General features: G+C 40.0%; 1 protein-coding gene across 1 annotated transcript in view; it reads right to left on the bottom strand.

The window, feature by feature from the left end:
- The window catches only part of BLTP3A (bridge-like lipid transfer protein family member 3A), a 60,274-nt gene extending 44,505 nt beyond the window's left edge, over positions 1-15,769 (bottom strand). Inside the window, exon 1 of the mRNA XM_063141465.1 lies at positions 15,668-15,769. Coding sequence (XP_062997535.1) covers positions 15,668-15,711 — 44 coding nt within the window. The 5' untranslated portion in view covers positions 15,712-15,769. The remainder of the gene's footprint in view (positions 1-15,667) is intronic.
- Positions 15,770-20,004: the final 4,235 nt, after the last annotated feature.

The raw sequence follows: 20,004 nt of genomic DNA, 5'->3' as shown, positions 1-20,004 counted from the left end.
GGAGGAAGGGGTGGGATATACATGTGATTATTAATAATGCTAATAATTAATAATTAGGAATATAACGTATGCCATGGTGATAATTTTTTACTTGTGTATTAGGCTGTTATAATTCTCCAGCTTTACTCCTTCAGGAGTGCATCCTTATCCAATGAAGCAAAAATAGTTGTGATAGGAATCTGGGAATCTATGCCACAACTTCATAAACCATACTGTTAAGACTCCTCATAGTAAAACCACTTTGTTAGGAGCCAAGAATCCCTTTGGCTTGGCTCAAAAATCAATTGGGCTGGAGGAAGCAATCAATTATTTCTAAACACTGACAAACATGTAAGAAAAATAAAAGAAACCACTTCAGATTCAGTAACAAAATTATCTTGGGCAGACATCTGAGGAAGAACTAAAAATAGGTCTGTTTGGGGGCGGGGGACAGTACTGGGCCAAACTTTTATGAAGAAAAGAGGCAGCAGCTTCTGTGACACTCCAATACACACACACTCACACAAGCATACATACACACACACGAGAGGAATAAAAATGCACAATTTAAAGGGGAAGACATGTTAACAACTCATGCTTTGTTGAGAAGAAAGTAGCATGAGTATGATCACATTGGTTATATGAAAATATTAATGCTAATAAATGTTCAAGATTCAGAACCCAGCACAACATAGGCAATTATCTTTTTCTGCATGCAGAAGTTTTTGACTGACTGCAATGAATCCTCAAACTGGTAGATTGGGGTCACTTTTCAAATCAATACCATGAATTATTATTAAAGGTGCAACCCTATGCATATTTAGGGAGAGAAAAATCCTACCACTCCCAATATTCCCAAGCCAGCAATGCTGGCTGGGACATGCTGAGAATTGTACGACTTTTTTCTGACTAAACATGCATGGGACTGAGACCTTAGTAACATAAGCAGCAAGAATACCCAGAGCACAGGTAAAGACATTAACAGCATCACCTGGTTTCTGTTGGAACTTTAAGGACCAGAGTAAGAGAATGGGGCATGGGAGAATGGGGCAAGTGTATTTTGTACACTTTGAACTCTTGGGGTAGCTGGTTGAAGACTGTGTTTGTTAACGACTCAATATATTGGAAAAGCTTCTGTATTTGGCCCAGGCTTGCACTTTACTAGTAATTCATCACAATTGATGTTGTGTTGTACTGGTTGATACTGCGTATTTTGTAATGACTTTAAAATGTTATAGGTATTAGAGAATGGAATTGTTTGGGTTATTTATTGTTGTAATGCTGTACTATTGCAATTGGCGTATTAGTATGCATTTTGTTTTTGTATTGCTCTTGTGTTGTGAACCATTTTGGGCAAATTTTGTGGGAAAGCAGCATAGAAATTAAGATGATGATGATGATAAATGATCTGAGTAAGTGTACCAAATTTCATTCTGATATTTCACTGTTTGAGGGAGATACTGCATAACACACAGGTGAAGGAAAGTTAAGTACACCAAGACTGTACACCGCCCTGAAATCTTAATGATATAGGATGCAATATAAATGTTTTAAATAAATAAATAAATAAATAATAAGACTTAACTTTGCCTAGCCTATCAATAAAATGTACCTTACAATAGAGTCTATGTGTCACCTTACATTAGCCAAACTATTTATTTATTGCATTTTTATACTAATAAAAAGTTAATTAAAAAAATCATCAATAAATTATGATCATATAATGCCTATACTGCGCCAGCTGCACAGGTCACTGTTGTGTTTCTAAGCCCAATATAAAGTACTGGTTTTGACCTTCAATTTCTTAAACAGTTTGGGACCAAATTTCTTGAATGACTGCCTTAACCCATATCAGCCTGCCCAAACTTTAAGTTTAGCAAGAGAGGCCCTTCTATTTTCCCAGTTGTGAGAGCAGTTAGCGGGCATCCACACAAGACAGGACCTTTTCTGGAATGAGCTGCCATCAGAGGTCTGCCAGGCTCCATCAATGCAGAGTTTAAGAAGGCCCATAAAACATACTCTGTCCTTCCCCTGATTATGTAATATCGGATTGGGTTGTACTGCAGTTGTCTGCTGTATGTTCTATTTTATGCTGATGTTTGTTGTTTCTAAAGTTTTCATTTTGTTTTTTAAAAAAGTTTTTACTATTGCATTGGTTTTATTATGTGTCTCATTGTTGTATTATACTTTGGGAGGGCTCCTGTCCTGAAAGGCGACCAAGAAATACTTTAAAGAAATAGCTGAGAACAGCTTCAAGCAGGTCTTAAGGGGGAGTGTGTCCCTGCTAGTACTTTTGGACCTCTCAGCAGCTTTCAATACCATCGATCATGGTCTTCTGGAATGCCTGAGGGGATTGGGAATCAGGGGCACTGTGCTCCAGTGGTTCCAGTCCTATCTCTTGGGTAGGTTCCAGATGGTGATGCTTGTGGATAGTTGCTCCTCAAAGGAGCTGTTGTATGGCACACCACAAGGTGCCATCCTATCCCCAATGCTGTTCAACATCTACACGAAACCGCTGGGGGAGATCATCCGGAGGCATGGGGCGGGGTGCTATCAGTATGCTGATGACACCCAAATATATTTCTCTATGCCTTCGTTAACAGCTTCAGCTAAGGATAGCGTGTCTCCTCTGAATGAATGCTTGGAGGTGGTAATGGGCTGGATGAGGAAAAACAGACTGAAGCTGAATCCAGACAAGATGGGGTGCTTACTATTAAGGGCCGTAACCTGGGTTTGGAGGTGTGTCAACCAGTTCTGGATGGGGTTACACTCCCCCTGAAAGACTGCATTTGCAGCTTGGGGGTGCTCCTGGACCCATCTCTCCAAATGACAGCCCAGATAGATGTGACAGCCAGGAATGCCTATTATGAGCTTCAGCTGATACACCAGCTGCGCCTTTTCGTAGAGTAGGAAGACCTAAAGACGGTAGTGCATGCGCTGGTAACTTCAAGGCTCGACTTCTGCAATGTACATAGGGCTACCTTTGTACCTAGTTTGGAAACTTCAACTAGTTCAAAATACGGCAGCCAGGTTGGTCACCGGCACACCTAGGAGTGTCCATATATACCAACATTAAAATCACTCCACTGGCAGCCAATTAGTTTCCGGGAATTACAAAGTGTTGGTTATTACCTTTAAAGCCCTATTATATCTTTCATCTCCAGAACTTTTTCCTGATGTTCAGGATCGTATCTCAGCATGTCTTTCAGATATCTCAGCTTGGTTGCTTCATCGTCATTTGAAACTCGCCAAGGTGCCAAGGTTCGCTTGGCACCTACATTGTTTTCTTTCCGTCGCCAGCTGAAGACCTTTATTTTCTCAGTATTTTAACACCTAATTTAACTTAAATTTAAACTTTGCTGTTTTAATCTCATATTTTAACCAATATTAATTTTTGCTGTGTGCTTTTATTCTGGTTGTGCTTTTTATATTGTATTTTGTATTTGTTTTAAATTTGTTGGTTGTTTTTATGCTCTTCATAGTTTTAATTTTTGTGAACCGCTGAGAGAGCTTCGGCTATTAGGCTTATAAAAATGTAATAAATAAATAAATAAACAAACTTAATATGGCAAAGACAGAACTACTTGTTTTTCCTCCCAAACCTTCACCCTATCTCTCATTCTCTATTACTGTCAATAATGTTACGCTTAGACCAGTTGAGGAAGCTCATAGTCTTGGTTTTATATTTGACTCCTCACTCACCTTTACTCCCCATATTGAGGCAGTAGCTAAATCCTGTCATTTTTTCTTATATAATATTGCCAGGATCAGATCATTTTTGTCTGTCTCTTTTGCGAAGACTCTTGTTCATGCATTGGTTATTTCTCGGCTGGACTATTGTAACTTTCTTCTGACTGGCCTTCCTTCTTCTCACATCAGTTCATTGGTTTCTATTCATCACACTGCTGCTAAGATCATCTACTTGGCTCATCGCTCTGATGATGTTACTCCACTTCTGAAATCTCTTCATTGGCTTCCAATTCACCTCAGAATCCAATATAAGCTTCTCCTGTTGACTTTCAAAGCTTGTCACAATCTAGCTCCTTCCTATCTTTCTTCTCCCATCTCACATTATTGCTCCGTTTGTGCGATTCGCTCATCGAATGCCATGTTTCTTACCCGCCCAAGGGTCTCTACTTCTCTTGCTCGGCTTCATCCATTTTCTGTCGCTGACCCTTATGCGTGGAATTCTCTTCCAGAGCATTTGCGAAACACGAGTTCAGTTAGTTTTTAAAGCTCATTTGAAAACTTTTCTTTTTTCTACAGCTGTTAGAACTTGACTTTGCTCTTACTTTTACAATGTTAGTTTTATTGTCCTCTGTGTCCATTTGGTGTGCGCTCTTCCCTCTCTTATTATTTTATTATGATTTTATTAGAATGTAAGCCTATGTGGCAGGGTGTTGCTGTTTTATTCTTTTACTATGTACAGCACCATGTACATTGCTGGTCCTATATAAATAATAATAACAAATAATAATAATAATAATAATAATAATAATAATAATAATAATAATAATAATAATAATAATGTGGTTTGGGTCCAGGTTACCTGTGGGATTGCCTTCCTTCATACAAACCACTCTGCATACTCAGGTCCTCTGGGGAGAAATTACTCCAGTCAGCCAAAACTAGGCTGACAACTGTTACCTAGAGGACCTTTTTTTCTGCCGCCCCCAGACTGTAGAATGGCCTGCCGGAAGAGATTCGTCAACTTAATACCCTCTCTGAGTTTAAGAAAGTCATAAGGACTAATCTCTTCTGGCAGGCCTACCCAGATGAATTTTAAATCTAAGAATTTTGAGATGTCGTGATTATTATTTTAATATTGTATCGGTTTTATACGCTCTTTTAATCAAATTTATTTATTTGATTTATATTGTACTGTTGTATTTAATGTTGTTCCCTGCCTCGATCCAGAGGGAGAGGCGGGTAATAAATAAATAAATAAAATTATTATTATTGTGAACTGTGCTGTTTAGGAGAGTGATAACGAGGAGGCTATGAGTAGACCATTCCATTCCAAGGACTTTAAATCACTAAATTATATAGGACAGAAAAGAGTTACAATGAAAAATGGTAAAAGGTATCGTTCTACATGCATATTGTGCTATTTCTAACCTGAAACTAAGGGTGGGGGAGTAACTGCTTCAGTAAGGAATTTCCTTCCCACCTCCTTAGCTCCACATATGTCTTGGTTCTGTCCACAAAATCCCATCATACACATATGCGATTAGTGGACAGACCCACTCTATACCCACAATTATAGGAATCTACAGGCTGGCTAGAAAAGAAATGGTCTCCCTTAAAAGGGATCTAGGAAATTTGTTTTCATTTCTGAAACTTGCACATGTGCTTTTCCCTTCTCTTTTTTCTATTCAGTTTCTGTTTCCATTAACCCATCGAAGCGTTTAGCCTGACCACTTCCTTTTTTTAAAAAAAAAGCACCACGATTATTTCTCACTACCCTTTTTGCCCCCAGACCTCATGCCCCAGGAAGTTTAATGACTACACGTTCCATTTTAGACAAAATAAATTCAAGGCAGTGTTTCAGTCTATAATAAAATATCCAAATAGAACAGTACCATAATAATACCTTTAAATATCATAACTAAAAATGCTGGAGTGAAATAACTTTCCAAGTTTCATAGAACTGTTCCTCAGCTCAATGTTAAACCAAAAAGGGTGATACTTGTTGCTGGTAGAGAGAGACAGATAACTGAAGAGTTAGGTTCCATTCCAGTTCAGATCCATTAGTTGGATTTTTAAAACTCTCTGGCTTGGTTCCAGTTCAGATGCTAACGTTAAAAAAAAACACAGTTTAGAATGCAATCCTATGCGTGTTTAGATGGGGAAAGGCCTTCAATTTCCACTATTCCCCAGCCAGCTATATATTTTTAAAAAAACTCTGGTATGCTGGCTGGGGAGTACTGGGAATTCAAGGACTTTTTTCTGTCTAAACAAGCATAAAATTGCGTCTTTATCAATTGAATAACTTGGAACGAATTCTGAATTGGTTAAATACATTTATACAGAAACATTAATATAACAGTTATACAAATATAGTGTAACTCCTATAAAAATAGTGCATTACCATTTTTTAACTTCGGAATAATTTATATTTTTAAAGATGTAATTTGCATGCACTATGTTACACTTTGCAGACTAGGCAAGTTATATTTGACATATGAGAGAAAAACGAATGACTTTCAGTCTCCATCAAGCAGCATAGCAGAACAGAAAGCAGAACTTAACTAATTTGAAGTATTTCTGTTTGTCTCTCCATGCAGTTTAAAGGCTTTTATATAAATCTGTGATGCAATCACATTTATTTTAACATGTACAGTTCTGTTTACTCTGTCTCAAACATATATAAAAAGGCAATTTGCAACTAGATTTTAAAAATGTTTATTCAGAAGCAAGCCCCACTTTGTTCAATGGGACTGTCTTCCAACTACATGTGCATAGGACTGCAGCCTACACATGATCAAATGCTTGGAGCATCTTCCAATAAGGAAAGTTGAAAGTATCTGAGGTTTTTTAATTTAGAAGAAAATACTCCTAAAGGGTGGCACAAAAAAGTTTCATAAAATTATTAATGGCTGCTCAATAAAGAAATAGAGATTTTCTCTCTCTCAATATCTTAATACTAGAACCTGACTGGCAGAATAATCAGAAAGTACTTTTCACAAAATACAATCTATTTATGGAATATGTGCTGATAGTTACTATCTTAAAGGAGTTAGAGAAAAAAGGATGTCTGCTTAAGGATTGTAAAACGAGTTAGAGAACAAGATGGCTGATTACTCTAACGAAGGTTATTAGCTAGGCAGCTGAATGATCAGAAGCAGCATACCAGGTGCTGGGGAGAAATATACAGAAGTGTAAAAAAAAGTGTTATCTTAAACCAAAACCAAACCTGAAAGTAAAATAAGTTTAAGGAAACTGGTAAAAACAATATATAAAATGTTGGTATAACTACGCTTATTAAAATAAAATCATATCGTTAGTAGAAAATATTTTAAGCTTAAAACAAATACGTACAGTTAAAGCAAATACAAATTTGTTTTAAGGTTATAAATATTTTCTACTAACAATATGATTTTGTTTTAATAAGCATAGTTATACCAAAATTGTATATATTGTTTTTACCGGTTTCCTTAAACTTATTTTGCTTTCAGCTGGGGAGTAATATAACATACGATGGCTATGAAGCCAAACCCTGCTTGTGAGCTTCCCAAGGCATTTGGCTCACAGCTGACAGAAAAAGAAAACTGCACTTAAAAGACTTGGCTCTTACCTAGCAAGGAACTTATTATGTTCTTATTTTCACTATTATGAAGGTGAGGCTGACCAATGAAACAGTAAGAACCAAGATATTTACAGGCCTTTGGTTGATCTTTTTCTGATATTCTGAACACATTAATAGTTCAAGGCCACAATCTGAACTATCAAAACACTTTTGATTAAAAAGATTAACCTCTTGAAATTTCAAACTAGCCCACAATTCAAACTACCCCAATTAGATTCACTTTTTTGTGGTCTTTATCTGAGAAACAGTTTGTATTTGGGGTCAAATTAAATGCAGAAGACAACAAAACTATCCGTTTCAGAATCTCTTTGTTTCTTCTTCTCCACTGGTTACCTAGGAAATACAGTGGATTGTATCTGTTCCTGGAAGAGTCTTTGATCAAGCAGGAGGCTCCACTAATTGAAGAGGAGAGGAGGTGGGTTTTTTTACAGATTTCTTCCTTTTCTCTGCATCACCTTCCACGCTGTTCTGGAAAATTCCCAGACTTTGAGCAGATTTTGAGGAGTTCAGGAGGAATGGCAAATCAGCAAATCACCTCCTCTACTCCTCCATTTACGGAGAACCCAGCTTTCTTTTTACTGCTCCTCTAGGGTTGGAGAAGTGGGCAGTTATACTGAAGTTTATGCAGCAGCTATGCCATATTGTGCCACACATTAGTCTTATTGTAAATATAGGAAGTGGGTGAGATAACTACCCTGAAAAAAGTCTCCTAACTAACCTGAGGAAAGTCTCCTGAGTACCTACTTATTAAACTACTTATTTTGAACAGGATACCAGTTTGTTTGTTTGGAGTTCCGTTCAGATTCAGGTTCACGGCATGCAAGAGTTTTTAGGTTAAGTTCTAGTTCACTGAATAAACTTCTCTAAACTGGTTTGTTTCACCTGGTTGTTGATAGAGGGCACAGTGGAATCCCATGTACAATACATTATAGTCTGAAAACAGTGATTCAGGATGTTCTTTGCAGACTAATTAGTTTACTTTGTGCCCAAGTGCAAAAGCTTATATCAAAATATATGAAGACAAAAAACAATGATCCCTTTTTGTTTAAAAATAAAAAGTCAATTATCTATTTTATCATTTTTGCCATTATAAAACAGTCACAATTTTGTTCAATTAAAGTTTGCACAACAGTGCACAATTAAATAGCATAAAATAGCAGCAGTAGCAGGACACCGACTAAATAGATGTAACTCTTCCCATAAAACTAGCCCAAAAATAGTTTTCTGAAGAACATTTCCCCAGAACATAACACTTATTTTGAAAAACAAAACTGTGTTTTAGCATGGAAATTTGAGGATGAAGTTACAACAGCGATCAATCTGCAAGAAACTTAACAAAAAAAATACACCTGCAGAACAACTAGAACCCCCACAAAAATGCTGTCATTCTTCAATGAAATGTCTTGAGACTTTAGCTCAGACTTTAAAAAGACAAAAATAGAACTTGAAATTACTTCACTAAACTCCAGAGATCATATCTTAGAGCATTTTCAAGCTAGAGTGGGGAAGTAAATTCCAAGAAAAATCTTTATACAGAGAAAGAAGTCTTGGCAAAATGAGCAACCCAAACACTGAAGTATTACGCTAACACTGAAAGAAAGTTAATCTAACTAGACTATTTTTCTTCCTTAATCTAGCATTGTATCCAAATCATCACCAGCTCATGTATCATTTGATACTGCAGAAGTCTGCAGATAAGCTATTGTATGGTGAGAGCAGCAAATGAAAAAGCAGTTCCTTCAGATGCAAATTGAAAAAAACGAAACAAAAATGAAACTGGACAGATGACTGATTCAACAGCAAAATCCCTTTAAAGAAAGGAGAGTTCCAGAAGGAAACAGCCCAGGAGCCTGAATATTAAAACAAAAGAAAAAAAAATCAAAGTGACAGTTTGTGTTTCTATAGCAACTCTCAAAGGAGGCTCTTAATATTGAAGCAGAGACTAAAAAAAACCTGTAGTCCTAAACACACAACATCTAAACACTGAGACATACCCTTCCTTTGGCAGGGCTGGCACCTAAAGATGAGATGTTGAAACTAAAATTTTGTAATTATTTTACAATTCTATCTTATAAACAACTGTAATATATTTTCTCTCTCTTTCTCATTCACAATCACAGGAAGGCCACTTCACACATTAAGAATGTATATGCAATATAAATTGTCTGTTTCATGATGCACACACCAAGGTACCACAACCAATTACAGTTCCCTCTCATGTGCACTGCAGCTGGCATTTTCAAATATGACAGTATAATTTATCTGCAATATGTGAAGTAGCTCTCAGTCAATTAAATGAGAAATTCTCAGGACCACCAGCTGTGTAGAATCTGCAGAAATTTTCTGAGAACTGAATGAAAATTGTCTTCCCTGAGTCACTGCTTCTCTTCTGAACAGCACAGATATTCCCCTCTGCCCCAAACAGCTTTACTAATCTTTTGTCTTGTTCCACCCCTCTCTAATGTAACCCTACTGCTATTCTGGTTTTGCCAGCAAACCTTGGGCAAAACTGCACAGGAAACATCAAAGAGTGACAACTGCTTTTTGTAATAAAAAACAGCTTTGGGAGGGGATGAATCTCATGCAGGGAATAGAGGGTGCTTTGCCCTTCATCTGCACAGTGCTTCCCTGCTGCAAACCCCAGCACCCTGACTTGGTAACACTGAGGGTAAACACACATCTGATAGCCCATTGAAGGAGAAAACAGGTGGAAGAGTGCTCAGATACCCATATTTCCATGTAACACAGTTTTGCCCTTAGCCTATGTAACAAAGCACCTCCTGTGTGCAACTCAAGTTGAACACCTTGCCTTGGTTCTGGCCAGCTCTCATACCTTGCTAAACTTATTCCTGCTCTTTGGCAAATCCTTTTACTTATTCCTCTATGCCCCACCCAGATACAGAAATTAACAAGAAGCAAACTTTAAGACACTCTATGGTGGCAAAATTTCAGGGTAGCCTACTTGAGCGGCATAGGTGTATTGTACAGGGAGCCTCTGTCTGCACTTCAGGAGGATGTGCATAGAAACAGCTTATCAAATCATTGATCTGACTCACACATAATGACAATCCGTGGTTTAATTAACCCATGGTTTCTTTGCTTTACCCAGAGATAACCCATGATTTGGCTGCCAGAAGATCAAACCAACTGCTGGTTGCTCGGATGATGGGTTCCTGTTCCCTTTGTCCACTCCCTCCCTGTATCCCAAAGGCATGTAGAGTAGCTGTGGTGTGTTGTTGTTGTTTTACCACTCTTACTTGCCACCTCTGTAGCCTGGTGAAACAATCCAAGAACAACCTACAGTTTTGAGTTTGCAAGTAATAACAAATTATGGTTTAAATAACTGAGAGTTCACAACCCAACAACAAACCATGGATTTTCTGTATGGTTTGTTTTTGGTTAACAACCTATGGTTAACCCATAGTTCCGGGTTTGCAAGTAACTACAACCCATGATTCAAGAACCAATAGTACAGATTGTTGCTAGGTGAAAACCAAAGAGTAAGTGATAGCCCCTTGCTCACACGGTATATGATAGAGGACTTTCTGATCTCCAACTACTTATCCAAGATGTACGATTTGTATGATGAAGTAAAAAATATGACAGCCATTAAAACTGGAAATCAGAAAATATTATCCTGTAGTCAATTTTCAATAACTGAATACGATATTTTTATGCTGTTCAGTTTTCTGATGGGAAGGAAGTAATTTTAATTCTGACACAACAGGAAAAAAAATCTTGGCTTGCCTGCTCAGATTGCTTTTCACGTAACTGACCTCAGATATGTTTCTTGAGTACGCATCTGCCTCATACTTAAATTATACACCTTGGCCTAGCCCTTTCACTTGGAAAACTCCAATTAAGAGGCATTATCTGCCTTGCTGCTTGATTACTAGAGACCCTAAATATGCAGGAAAGCACTAGACCATGCAAGGCATGGCAGATAGCAGGAAGATTAAAAGACAACAATTTAGTGTCTCTCTCTTCTTTAATCTGTCCCCTAAAATCATTCTGCAAAGCCTCTATTAAACCATCCTAAATCTATTTTCTCTGAATTGCCTGTTGCATTTTAAACTTTTATTAATACTGACCTGATTCACATATCATGACTAACACCACTCATAGTTTGTTGCTGGGTTAAAACTCCGGGTTGTAACAATCCAGTGTTCCAGGTTCGCATAATATGAAAAAAATCTCAGGAATGGGGCATTCCTGGATTGTTTACAAAGTCGCATGGAAAGCAAAAACAATGAGCATGAGAGAGACAGCGTAAGCGCTCACTCCTGCTGTACCCTGGCAATCCATGGGTTGAACAACCCATGAAATGTGTGAACCAGGCCAATGTAAGCCAGGAGCAGGGAACATGTGGCCCTCCAGTTGTTGTTGAACTGCAACTCCCATCAGCCCTAGTCAGTGTAAACAATGGTGGGGGTGATGGGAGTTGCAGTCCAACATCTGGAGGGTCACATGTTCCTTATCCCTGCTATAAGCCATCCAGAGAACATTATTGGATAGAATGTACATGTGATAAATATGAACTGCTTGCAACCCACTAATCTTCTCTCTACCTTCATCAATATTACTCCTATATCATTTCCTTCCTCCCCCTTCACTCTAGGTGAACCTTAACAAGGTTCTAAACTCATAACATCAGCAACTTCTGCTGTAACTTACAGCAAGTAATGCTAGATGTACATTCCCTGACACACTGCAATCACAAAAATATATTAAATAAAATATACAACCTATTTCCCCTATGGTAGGAAGCATAATGCTCTTTTACTCGACTTTCAAAAAGCCTCATATGTTTTACAAGTCTATCATCTATTTAAACATATTATGACAGTTTTGATATATTTCCCTCTATTCATTACCAAAACAAGAGCAGACGGGGAAACAAAAATTCCTAAGTTAAAAGGACTACACTCTTGTGTTTTGTGCAGTTTCTTGAACAGCAGTATTATGATGAAATAATGAATCACTGAATATGTTCGCTGGCATGTTGCAGAAAAGACACTTCCATATGTGCCCTGCAAGATGCCAAACCTATATTACCTTCAGCCCAATTATATAGAAACCCTGAAAATAGCAGATGAGGGCTAAAGTTTTAAACTATGGCTCAAGTTCTAAACTGAGATTTGCCAAAGGGCCCTTCCAAAACTATATTTTTTTACATAGCAAATGTCTCCTAATAATGCTTCCATACAGTAATTGTGTAGTTGACATCGTTATTTATTTAATCCACACACTTCCGCTAAAGGGATATCACATTTCCCCAGCACTTGAATGGCAATATTTTGTAGCTGGGAAAAGGAAATTAACCTTTCAGCTAGCACAATCACAATAAACGTGATTTGTCTTATGGAATATGGGTGTACAGTTCAATTTCCTATAATTTGTTCTATATTGGCTCTTTTACTGTTTGGATGTTTTATTGTATTTTAAAATAACTTTATGCAAGCTATCTTTTGAGAAATTTACTTTAAAAAAGTGGACTGGAGTGACTGTCAGTAACAACTAGGGGTTATACCATTCACACATGACTATGTTACTATGTCAACTATCAAATTAAATTTTGTTTAAAATTATTAGCTGGATAAGGGCCTCCATACTTTATAGCACTAGCACAGGATCATTCCTCCAACAATACATTATGAGAGAAAGCTAATATGAGGGTAATGGTTAGAGCGTCAGATTAGGACTGGGGAGACCCAGGTTCAAATCCCCACATAACCATGAAGCTCACTGGGTGACCTTGGACAGTCATTATTTCTCAACCTAACCTACCTCCCAGAGTTGTTGCGAGGAAATGGAAGGGGCAGGGACAAGAATTCATTTATGGCACCTTGAGCTTCTTAGAGAAAAGGTGGAATACAAATGTAATAATCTCTTTAAAAGTTCTTATCTCTAAGCTGCCTCATTCCACACTGGTGACTCTCTTGCTCTTCAGAGTTAGTTGTCCAAGGCAAACAACCATGACTAAAGCCTTCCCCATAGCTTCTGCCAGCAGCTGTGCATTCTCTTTCTCTTGTACCTGCAAAGCCAGATAGTTAAAAAAGATGGAAGAAGAACAGCAACATAGCTGTTCCTCTGCAGCATGGGTATCCATTCCACACAATGTGAAAACTGGTTATCATGTTACTGAGGACTTGCGGGAGTTCTGTATTGAGGGGAAATAATATTTATTTATTTATTGCATTTCTATACCACCCAATAACTGAAGCTCTCTGGGCGGTTCGTAAAAATTAAAACCATGAAGACAATTCAAAGTATAAAACAAACAACAATATAAAAACACAGTATAAAAGTACAATATAAAAGCACAACCAGGGCAAAACCGAACAGCAATGCAGAGATTAATACAGATCTAAAAAAGGAAAGTTAAAAAACTAAGATGACAAACCGTTAAAATACTGGGAAAATAAAAAGGTCTTCAAAAGAGTATAACGCAGGTGCCAGGTGAACCTCTCTAGGGAGTTCATTCCACAGCCAGGGTGCCACAGCAGAGAAGGCCCGCCTCCTGGTAGCTACATGCTTCACTTCCTTTGGCAGGGGCTCACGGAGAAGGACCCCTGAAGATGATTTTGGAGTCTGGGCATGTACATATGGGAGGAGGCTTTCCTTCAGATAACCTGGCCCCAAGCCATTTAAGGCTTTGAATGTTCATATCAGCACTTTGAACCAAGCCCAGACCTGGACTGGCAGCCAGTGAAGGCGCACAGGTCAACTGATCACATGGAAAAGGCTTAATTTAGCAGTAACCTCTTGCATGCTGAGTTTCAGTATCATAATCAAAAAGCAACCTTTTACCCATTTTGAAGGGCTCCCTGATTCTCAAATGAAGTTATCAAGCTATATTTTGCAGTTATGCCTTTCATCCCATGTTTTCCAAACTAAGACAGTTCCATGTTCGCAACTTCCATAAATATCAGCAACTTACTAAGTGATAACATAAGTGGTGTGAATATAGCATACTAACAACACGGACGGTGAACTTTGTGTACCAGAATCAAGATCTGAATCCTAATTTCCTGAGCTCCTCAACCTTATTATTTATTTATTTATTTATTTATTTATCATACTTATACCCCGCTCCTCAGCCAAAAAAGGCTCTCAGAGCGGCTTACACATAGCAAAAAAGACAGTCCCTGCCCTCAGGCTTACAATCTAATAAAGACATGACACACAAGGAAAAGGAGTCAAGGAGGGAGGGAGGGAGGAGAGAGAAAGAGAGAGAGAGAGAGAGAGAGAGAGAGACCAGCAGGAGCAGGCCCCGATGTTACTTCTGCCTGCTCCTGTCCCCTCGGTCCTTCTTCTTCCCCACAGGGCCAAGATGGCAGTTTGCCCTGTGGGGGGGGGGGGGGGGAAGAGTCCAGCAGGAGCAGGCCCCGATGTTACTTCTGCCTGCTCTGTCCCCTCGGTCCTTCTTCTTCCCCACAGGGCCAAGATGGCAGTTATGCATCAATTACCTTATGCATCGGTAATTTTTATTGCTCTTCTCCCAATGCAAATATGGTATGTTGACTGGTCATCCCTAGCATATGATTTCCTCAAGCTCCAGGTATTTTTTCAGTGTACCAGATAAATAAATTAACTGTCCATGATCTTTGGTCTCTTTATACTTTAAAATAGTAACTATCTTCACAAAGATTTTCCTTATCCCATGTTACCAATTCCAAGTTCACATGAAAAACCAAAGTCGCTAAACATCTTCATTAGTTTAAGCTGCAGGCATTAGTGGGAGAACTAAACAAACAAGCTAGAGACACAAGCTTCTGTACAGACAATACCTCAGACCCTTTTCTTGTATTGAAAGGCAACAAAAAGTCGAACCTTCACTTATTCTGCGCAAATGTTAACCTATTCTAGAGCAGGGGGAATTCAATGGGAAAGATTATATACCCACAATGAGGAAATTAATAATAATAATAGAAGAGGGTCTGAATTGAAGGATTAAATGATTATATATCAACAGCAGGATTGCTCCTGGTGCCAAAGGAGGAAAAGGTCAGTGGGGTTAGGAGGGAGGGGGAGGCAGAAAGCTGGCAGAGCAGAAGGACGGAATACCACACAAGGCAAGAGCAAATAAACAAACAAACAACAACAAATGGAAGGGGGGAAGAAACACACAAGAAAAAAGAAACGCCTTATGGAAAGTGTGTGTGCGTGTGTTGTGAACCTCCTTCTCCCCCTTCTGTTGCACTTTTGCTGTCGCAGAACCCCTTCAAATTGAGGCAGGCTCCCCCACCTCCTCCTCTTCCTCCTCCCCGCACCAAGACACGACTCTACCCGCCCGCAGCCTCCCTCCAACGGCCCCCTCGTCTCTCCTCCCTCCGCACCTCGAGGGACGCCTCCTCGGCGGCCCCGGGCGACGCTCACCTGGACAGGTGTTTCAGGATCTGCTTCTTGATGAGACCAGCCATACCGGGCCAGGGACAGGACGAGGCTCCTCTTAACGCCCCATCATGCCCTTCCTCGCCTGCCCAGGCTCGCTCGCTCGCCTCCTGCCGCCGCCCGCCATCTCCAGCCCCAGCCTCCCTCTCAGCCAGCCAGCCGGCCCCAGGCTCCGCCAGAATCCCGGCCACCACCGCGGCGAAGTCCCGGCAAGCTACCTCGCGCCCCCGCCCTCCGGAGGAGAGAGGCGGGACGAACACGGCGCTGTGATTGCGCCCTCTGTTGGCTCACAGCGAGAGCGGCAACCGCAGCAACCTCCTCGCCTTGGTTGCCATCGAAGCGGCCCCAGGCCTAACATTCTAGTAGTTGCCCCAGTCGGGCATGTTGGATATAGTTGCCCCAGTCTAGATTTGGTCGCTAGCTACGAGGAGGCTGGATTTCGAAAGGGCTCTTATATCCCAGATAGCAACTTAAAAGTACTGCTCAAGAAGAAATGTGGGCAGCCCCAGTGCTAGCCTCAGTTTTTTGAGGGGACTTGGGCAAGGCATCCTCAATGAGTCTGCGTTCTCATGACCATTGTCGCTAGCTACTCTTGCCCCTCATGCTCTTATTACTGAACATGCTTGACAGAGAGTCTGTCAAGGACTCCCCCACACCACCATCGTCGTCTAGGCCAGAGCAAGAGAGGTGAACAAGCAGTTTGCAGTGATGAAGAGAGGCAGCAGCTCCAAGGGGCCCTGGTCAGTGGCCCCTGCTAAGGTGTGGGCCTTCAGTAACTGCCCAACCATGCCCATCCTTGACACTACACAGTTTAAGAAGGATACAGACAGACGAGCAGGCGCAGAGAAGGGTGACTATAACTGAGGGGTCTGGAAAGAGAAATTAGGCAGTGTAGTTTCTACTTTCCTTAAAACGCTGGAGATAATAACTTTAACCCTAGTAGTTGGAGGGGATGAATGATCAGAATCAAGTCCTAGCTTCAGGTGGTACAAAATCTTCCTCCAGTGTAGGGTCCCACTGCTGAATAGCTGGATTCTCCAAGTTACAAAAAGCGAAGACTGCCATGTTGGCCAAAAATAAATTCTTGTTAGTGTTGTGCCTTTATTAGGCCTACTCAAAGTTCTCAAAAATGTACAAGCTTTTGAGATCTCTTAATCAGTCAACATGTTACAAAAAGAAGGCTGGGATGCAAGTCAGCCTTTCTCCCCTCGGCAACCAGCCATGAGCTTAATGAACCCTGTTCATTAATACTGCTTGGTGTATGTCTCCCATAAGCCACTATCTTGCATCTGACTACCTCTGGAGGACCTTGCGGTGAACAGAGTAGATCCCCAAAGCCTGAAGTTTCCCTACTTGTGCTACATGTTAATACAAACTCATTCTCCATATGCTGGTGCTTATGTAGCCAAATGATACAATCCATGTGTAAAAGAGGTACCAGCAAACCTCCAGGTTTGCAGAAGTACTAAGAAATGTTAGGGGAAAAGATACCAAGATACGGGGCTGGGGGAAGGGGTGGGAAGCACACCCAGTAGCCTCTGACCACTATTGTTGGGAAAAGAAAATAGGGGATGGGATAGGATGGAGTATCCTGAAAGAGGACATAGCTAGATGCTTGGCTGGAATCCTGAGCAGGAGTACTCCATACCACAACATTTTGTTGCAGGTCCCATTTGTATTAAACTTGATCTGAACCTCTCAAAAACTTAACATGATTAAACTGAGTTTCCAAACAGTCAAATGGAAAACTGATTCATAACTACCATGAATTTGCACATTACTACACAGGATGTCATTAGATGCAGCCGAGATTGCTTTCTCATGGCCTTATGATGGTTTCAGAATATTATTGGGCACCTCTAATTTTGCTCCTCTAAGTAACAGAGCCTAATTACTGAGTGGAATTTCCATCCAATCCTAGCAACTACTATTCTCAGCATAAGAATCCTGCTGGGTCTGACCAAAGGCCTATGTGGTCCAGTATTTATTTCCCTCAGCAGCCAACCAGATGCCCTTCAGGAAGCCCACAAAAGCAGGACATCGGGGCACTATCCCTCCCACTGTTGTTCCCCAGCAACTGATATTCACAAGCATGCTGTCTCTGATCTTGGCGCTAAGAGCCATCATGACTAATAGCCTTATCTTCACAGAGGAGAAGGTCACGAATGTAAGCCTATGCGGCAGGGCCTTGCTATTTACTGTTTTACTCTGTACAGCACCATGTACATTGATGGTGCTATATAAATAAATAAATAAATAAATAATAATAATAATAATAATAATAATAGAGTACCAGACAGAATGCTCTGAAGAGACTGGTTTTTAAGACTTGCCTACTTTTGTTCCATCTTTATTTCTGTAATCACAATATTATATTTAAGTTACAGGCTGTTTATTCACAATATTTTGAGGTAATGATCAAGTGCTATAACACTTATTTTAAAGTATTGTGGCTTCCACCTGAATGCTCTCTCCTTTTTATTGAAAGCACAGGTATCCTAGAGGTACCTGTTTCTTGCACATATGTTTGATGGTAGGCCAAGCACGCTAGCTTGTGTCTTAAGCCACACACACTCCAGTCTATACAACTGTGCTGCCTTAATTCATTAAGTGAGAAAGAGAAAAATACGACACCAGGTTACACACACAGTTCTGCTGAACAAGTATTTTCTTGCACAAGTAACTGCCGATTGTTTCAAATTAAGCAAGTATGGCAGGAATTCTTCAGGAAACACTGAAGGTTACATTTCTGACCACACACCAATGATGACAGAAAGCAAACATGACTCATTTTAAGAGAAGTCACATGCTACTTTGGTGAAGCTATGGAATACCCATTATCCATGACTTAAGACTCCACACTAAAGACAAGTAATCAGGAATATCTCAAATCAAGGAACATTCATGCTGTTCAAAGTAGGCCTGGTGACTGCTTTTGTCCACATAAAAGCATGGGTGGTTGCAATGCAATTTACCCCATGCACAATCAGGTATTGTTACATGGTGATAACATTTCTACAATCCCAATTCAGATTGCAGTGGCCTTTAATTTATGAAAGTGTCAGAATTACAGACAGTATGAAAGAAGGAGGAGTCTACAGCAATGTATCTCTTAGGTTACGAAAACAGACTGCTGGTTTGATATTCGAGCTCCTATTTTAGAATTGTTTTCAATTTTATGGTTTGTTTTAATAGCATTATTTATTTGTTGCTTGCGAGGGGGTTTTCCTTGAAAGGCAGGATAATATTTAATAAATAAAATAAGCATTTGCACGTTATGACATTAATCCTGCTGCCGCCACCATATAGGTTTACTGTATGCTGATCCTCACTACATAAAGTAGTAACGAACTTTTCCAAAAAGGTTACTTTAGAAAACACACCTGCATTTCAAAATGCATGCATCTTCCTACAGCATAAAATGTTGCTGGAGGCATCAGTTGTGGAAAGCTCTGGAAATTCAAAAACTGAAATATTTACACTATGAGTTTGAGGAATGTAAAACATCAATTGTTATTCTAGCCAGTATAGAATGAATGATCAGATTAGGCTCAGGGATCACTTGCATCAATCAAGCTGTTCAGAAGTGCAGCTCCCTGGTAGCACTATCACAATGACCTTTGTCGCTAGAAGACTTCCCATGCACTCTTATGCACGTCTTCTCAGAAGTAAACCCCATTTAATTAAAGGATTAATTCCTGGTGTGCGTAGGGTTGTAGCCTTCATCTTGCCTGTCCCAGCCACAGACATAGGGCTACATCCAACATCATGCAAGTGCACTTCCACTCACACAATAAGACTTCCCCTTTGCACCCCTCCCAATCTGCTCCAGACTGTCCCCCAACCTTCCAAAGCAGATTTGGAGAACGTGGGGGCTGTAGGAGGGAACGGGGAACCTGTTCTGTCAGAGGTGTCCATTCCACTGGTGGCTAGACACCATTACATAGAAGGGAAATGATGTCAGAGTGGTGGTGCTAAGAACACTATCTGATGGGAGCGCTAGAAATCATAGTCCAGAGACACTGAGAAGCAGAACTGGCAGCGGGCAGGGGTGGGCAGCAAGCTGGAGGGAAAACAATTGCAGTTGGGTGACAGGACAAACAGTGTGCAGCTTTTGAGGATGGATGGAAGTGGGGACAAGGACTGCTTCGGAAAGAAGCACAAGTTGTGACTGTTGATACGAGAAATCTGGTATGCAACTCTTACACTTTATCCTACTGCACCTTGTATATCGGACAAAAAACACAGAGACTCTATCTAACAAGGATCAATATTTTATTCTAACAATGCACAAGGAAAAAACGTATTTGAGAAATGCTACA

This window comes from Elgaria multicarinata, chromosome 1 (genome assembly GCF_023053635.1).
Source record: "Elgaria multicarinata webbii isolate HBS135686 ecotype San Diego chromosome 1, rElgMul1.1.pri, whole genome shotgun sequence".
In the NCBI taxonomy this organism is placed as follows: Eukaryota; Metazoa; Chordata; class Lepidosauria; order Squamata; family Anguidae; genus Elgaria; species Elgaria multicarinata.
The sequence above is the reverse complement of the archived record's forward strand: the minus strand, read 5'-3'. Positions and strand labels throughout refer to the sequence as shown.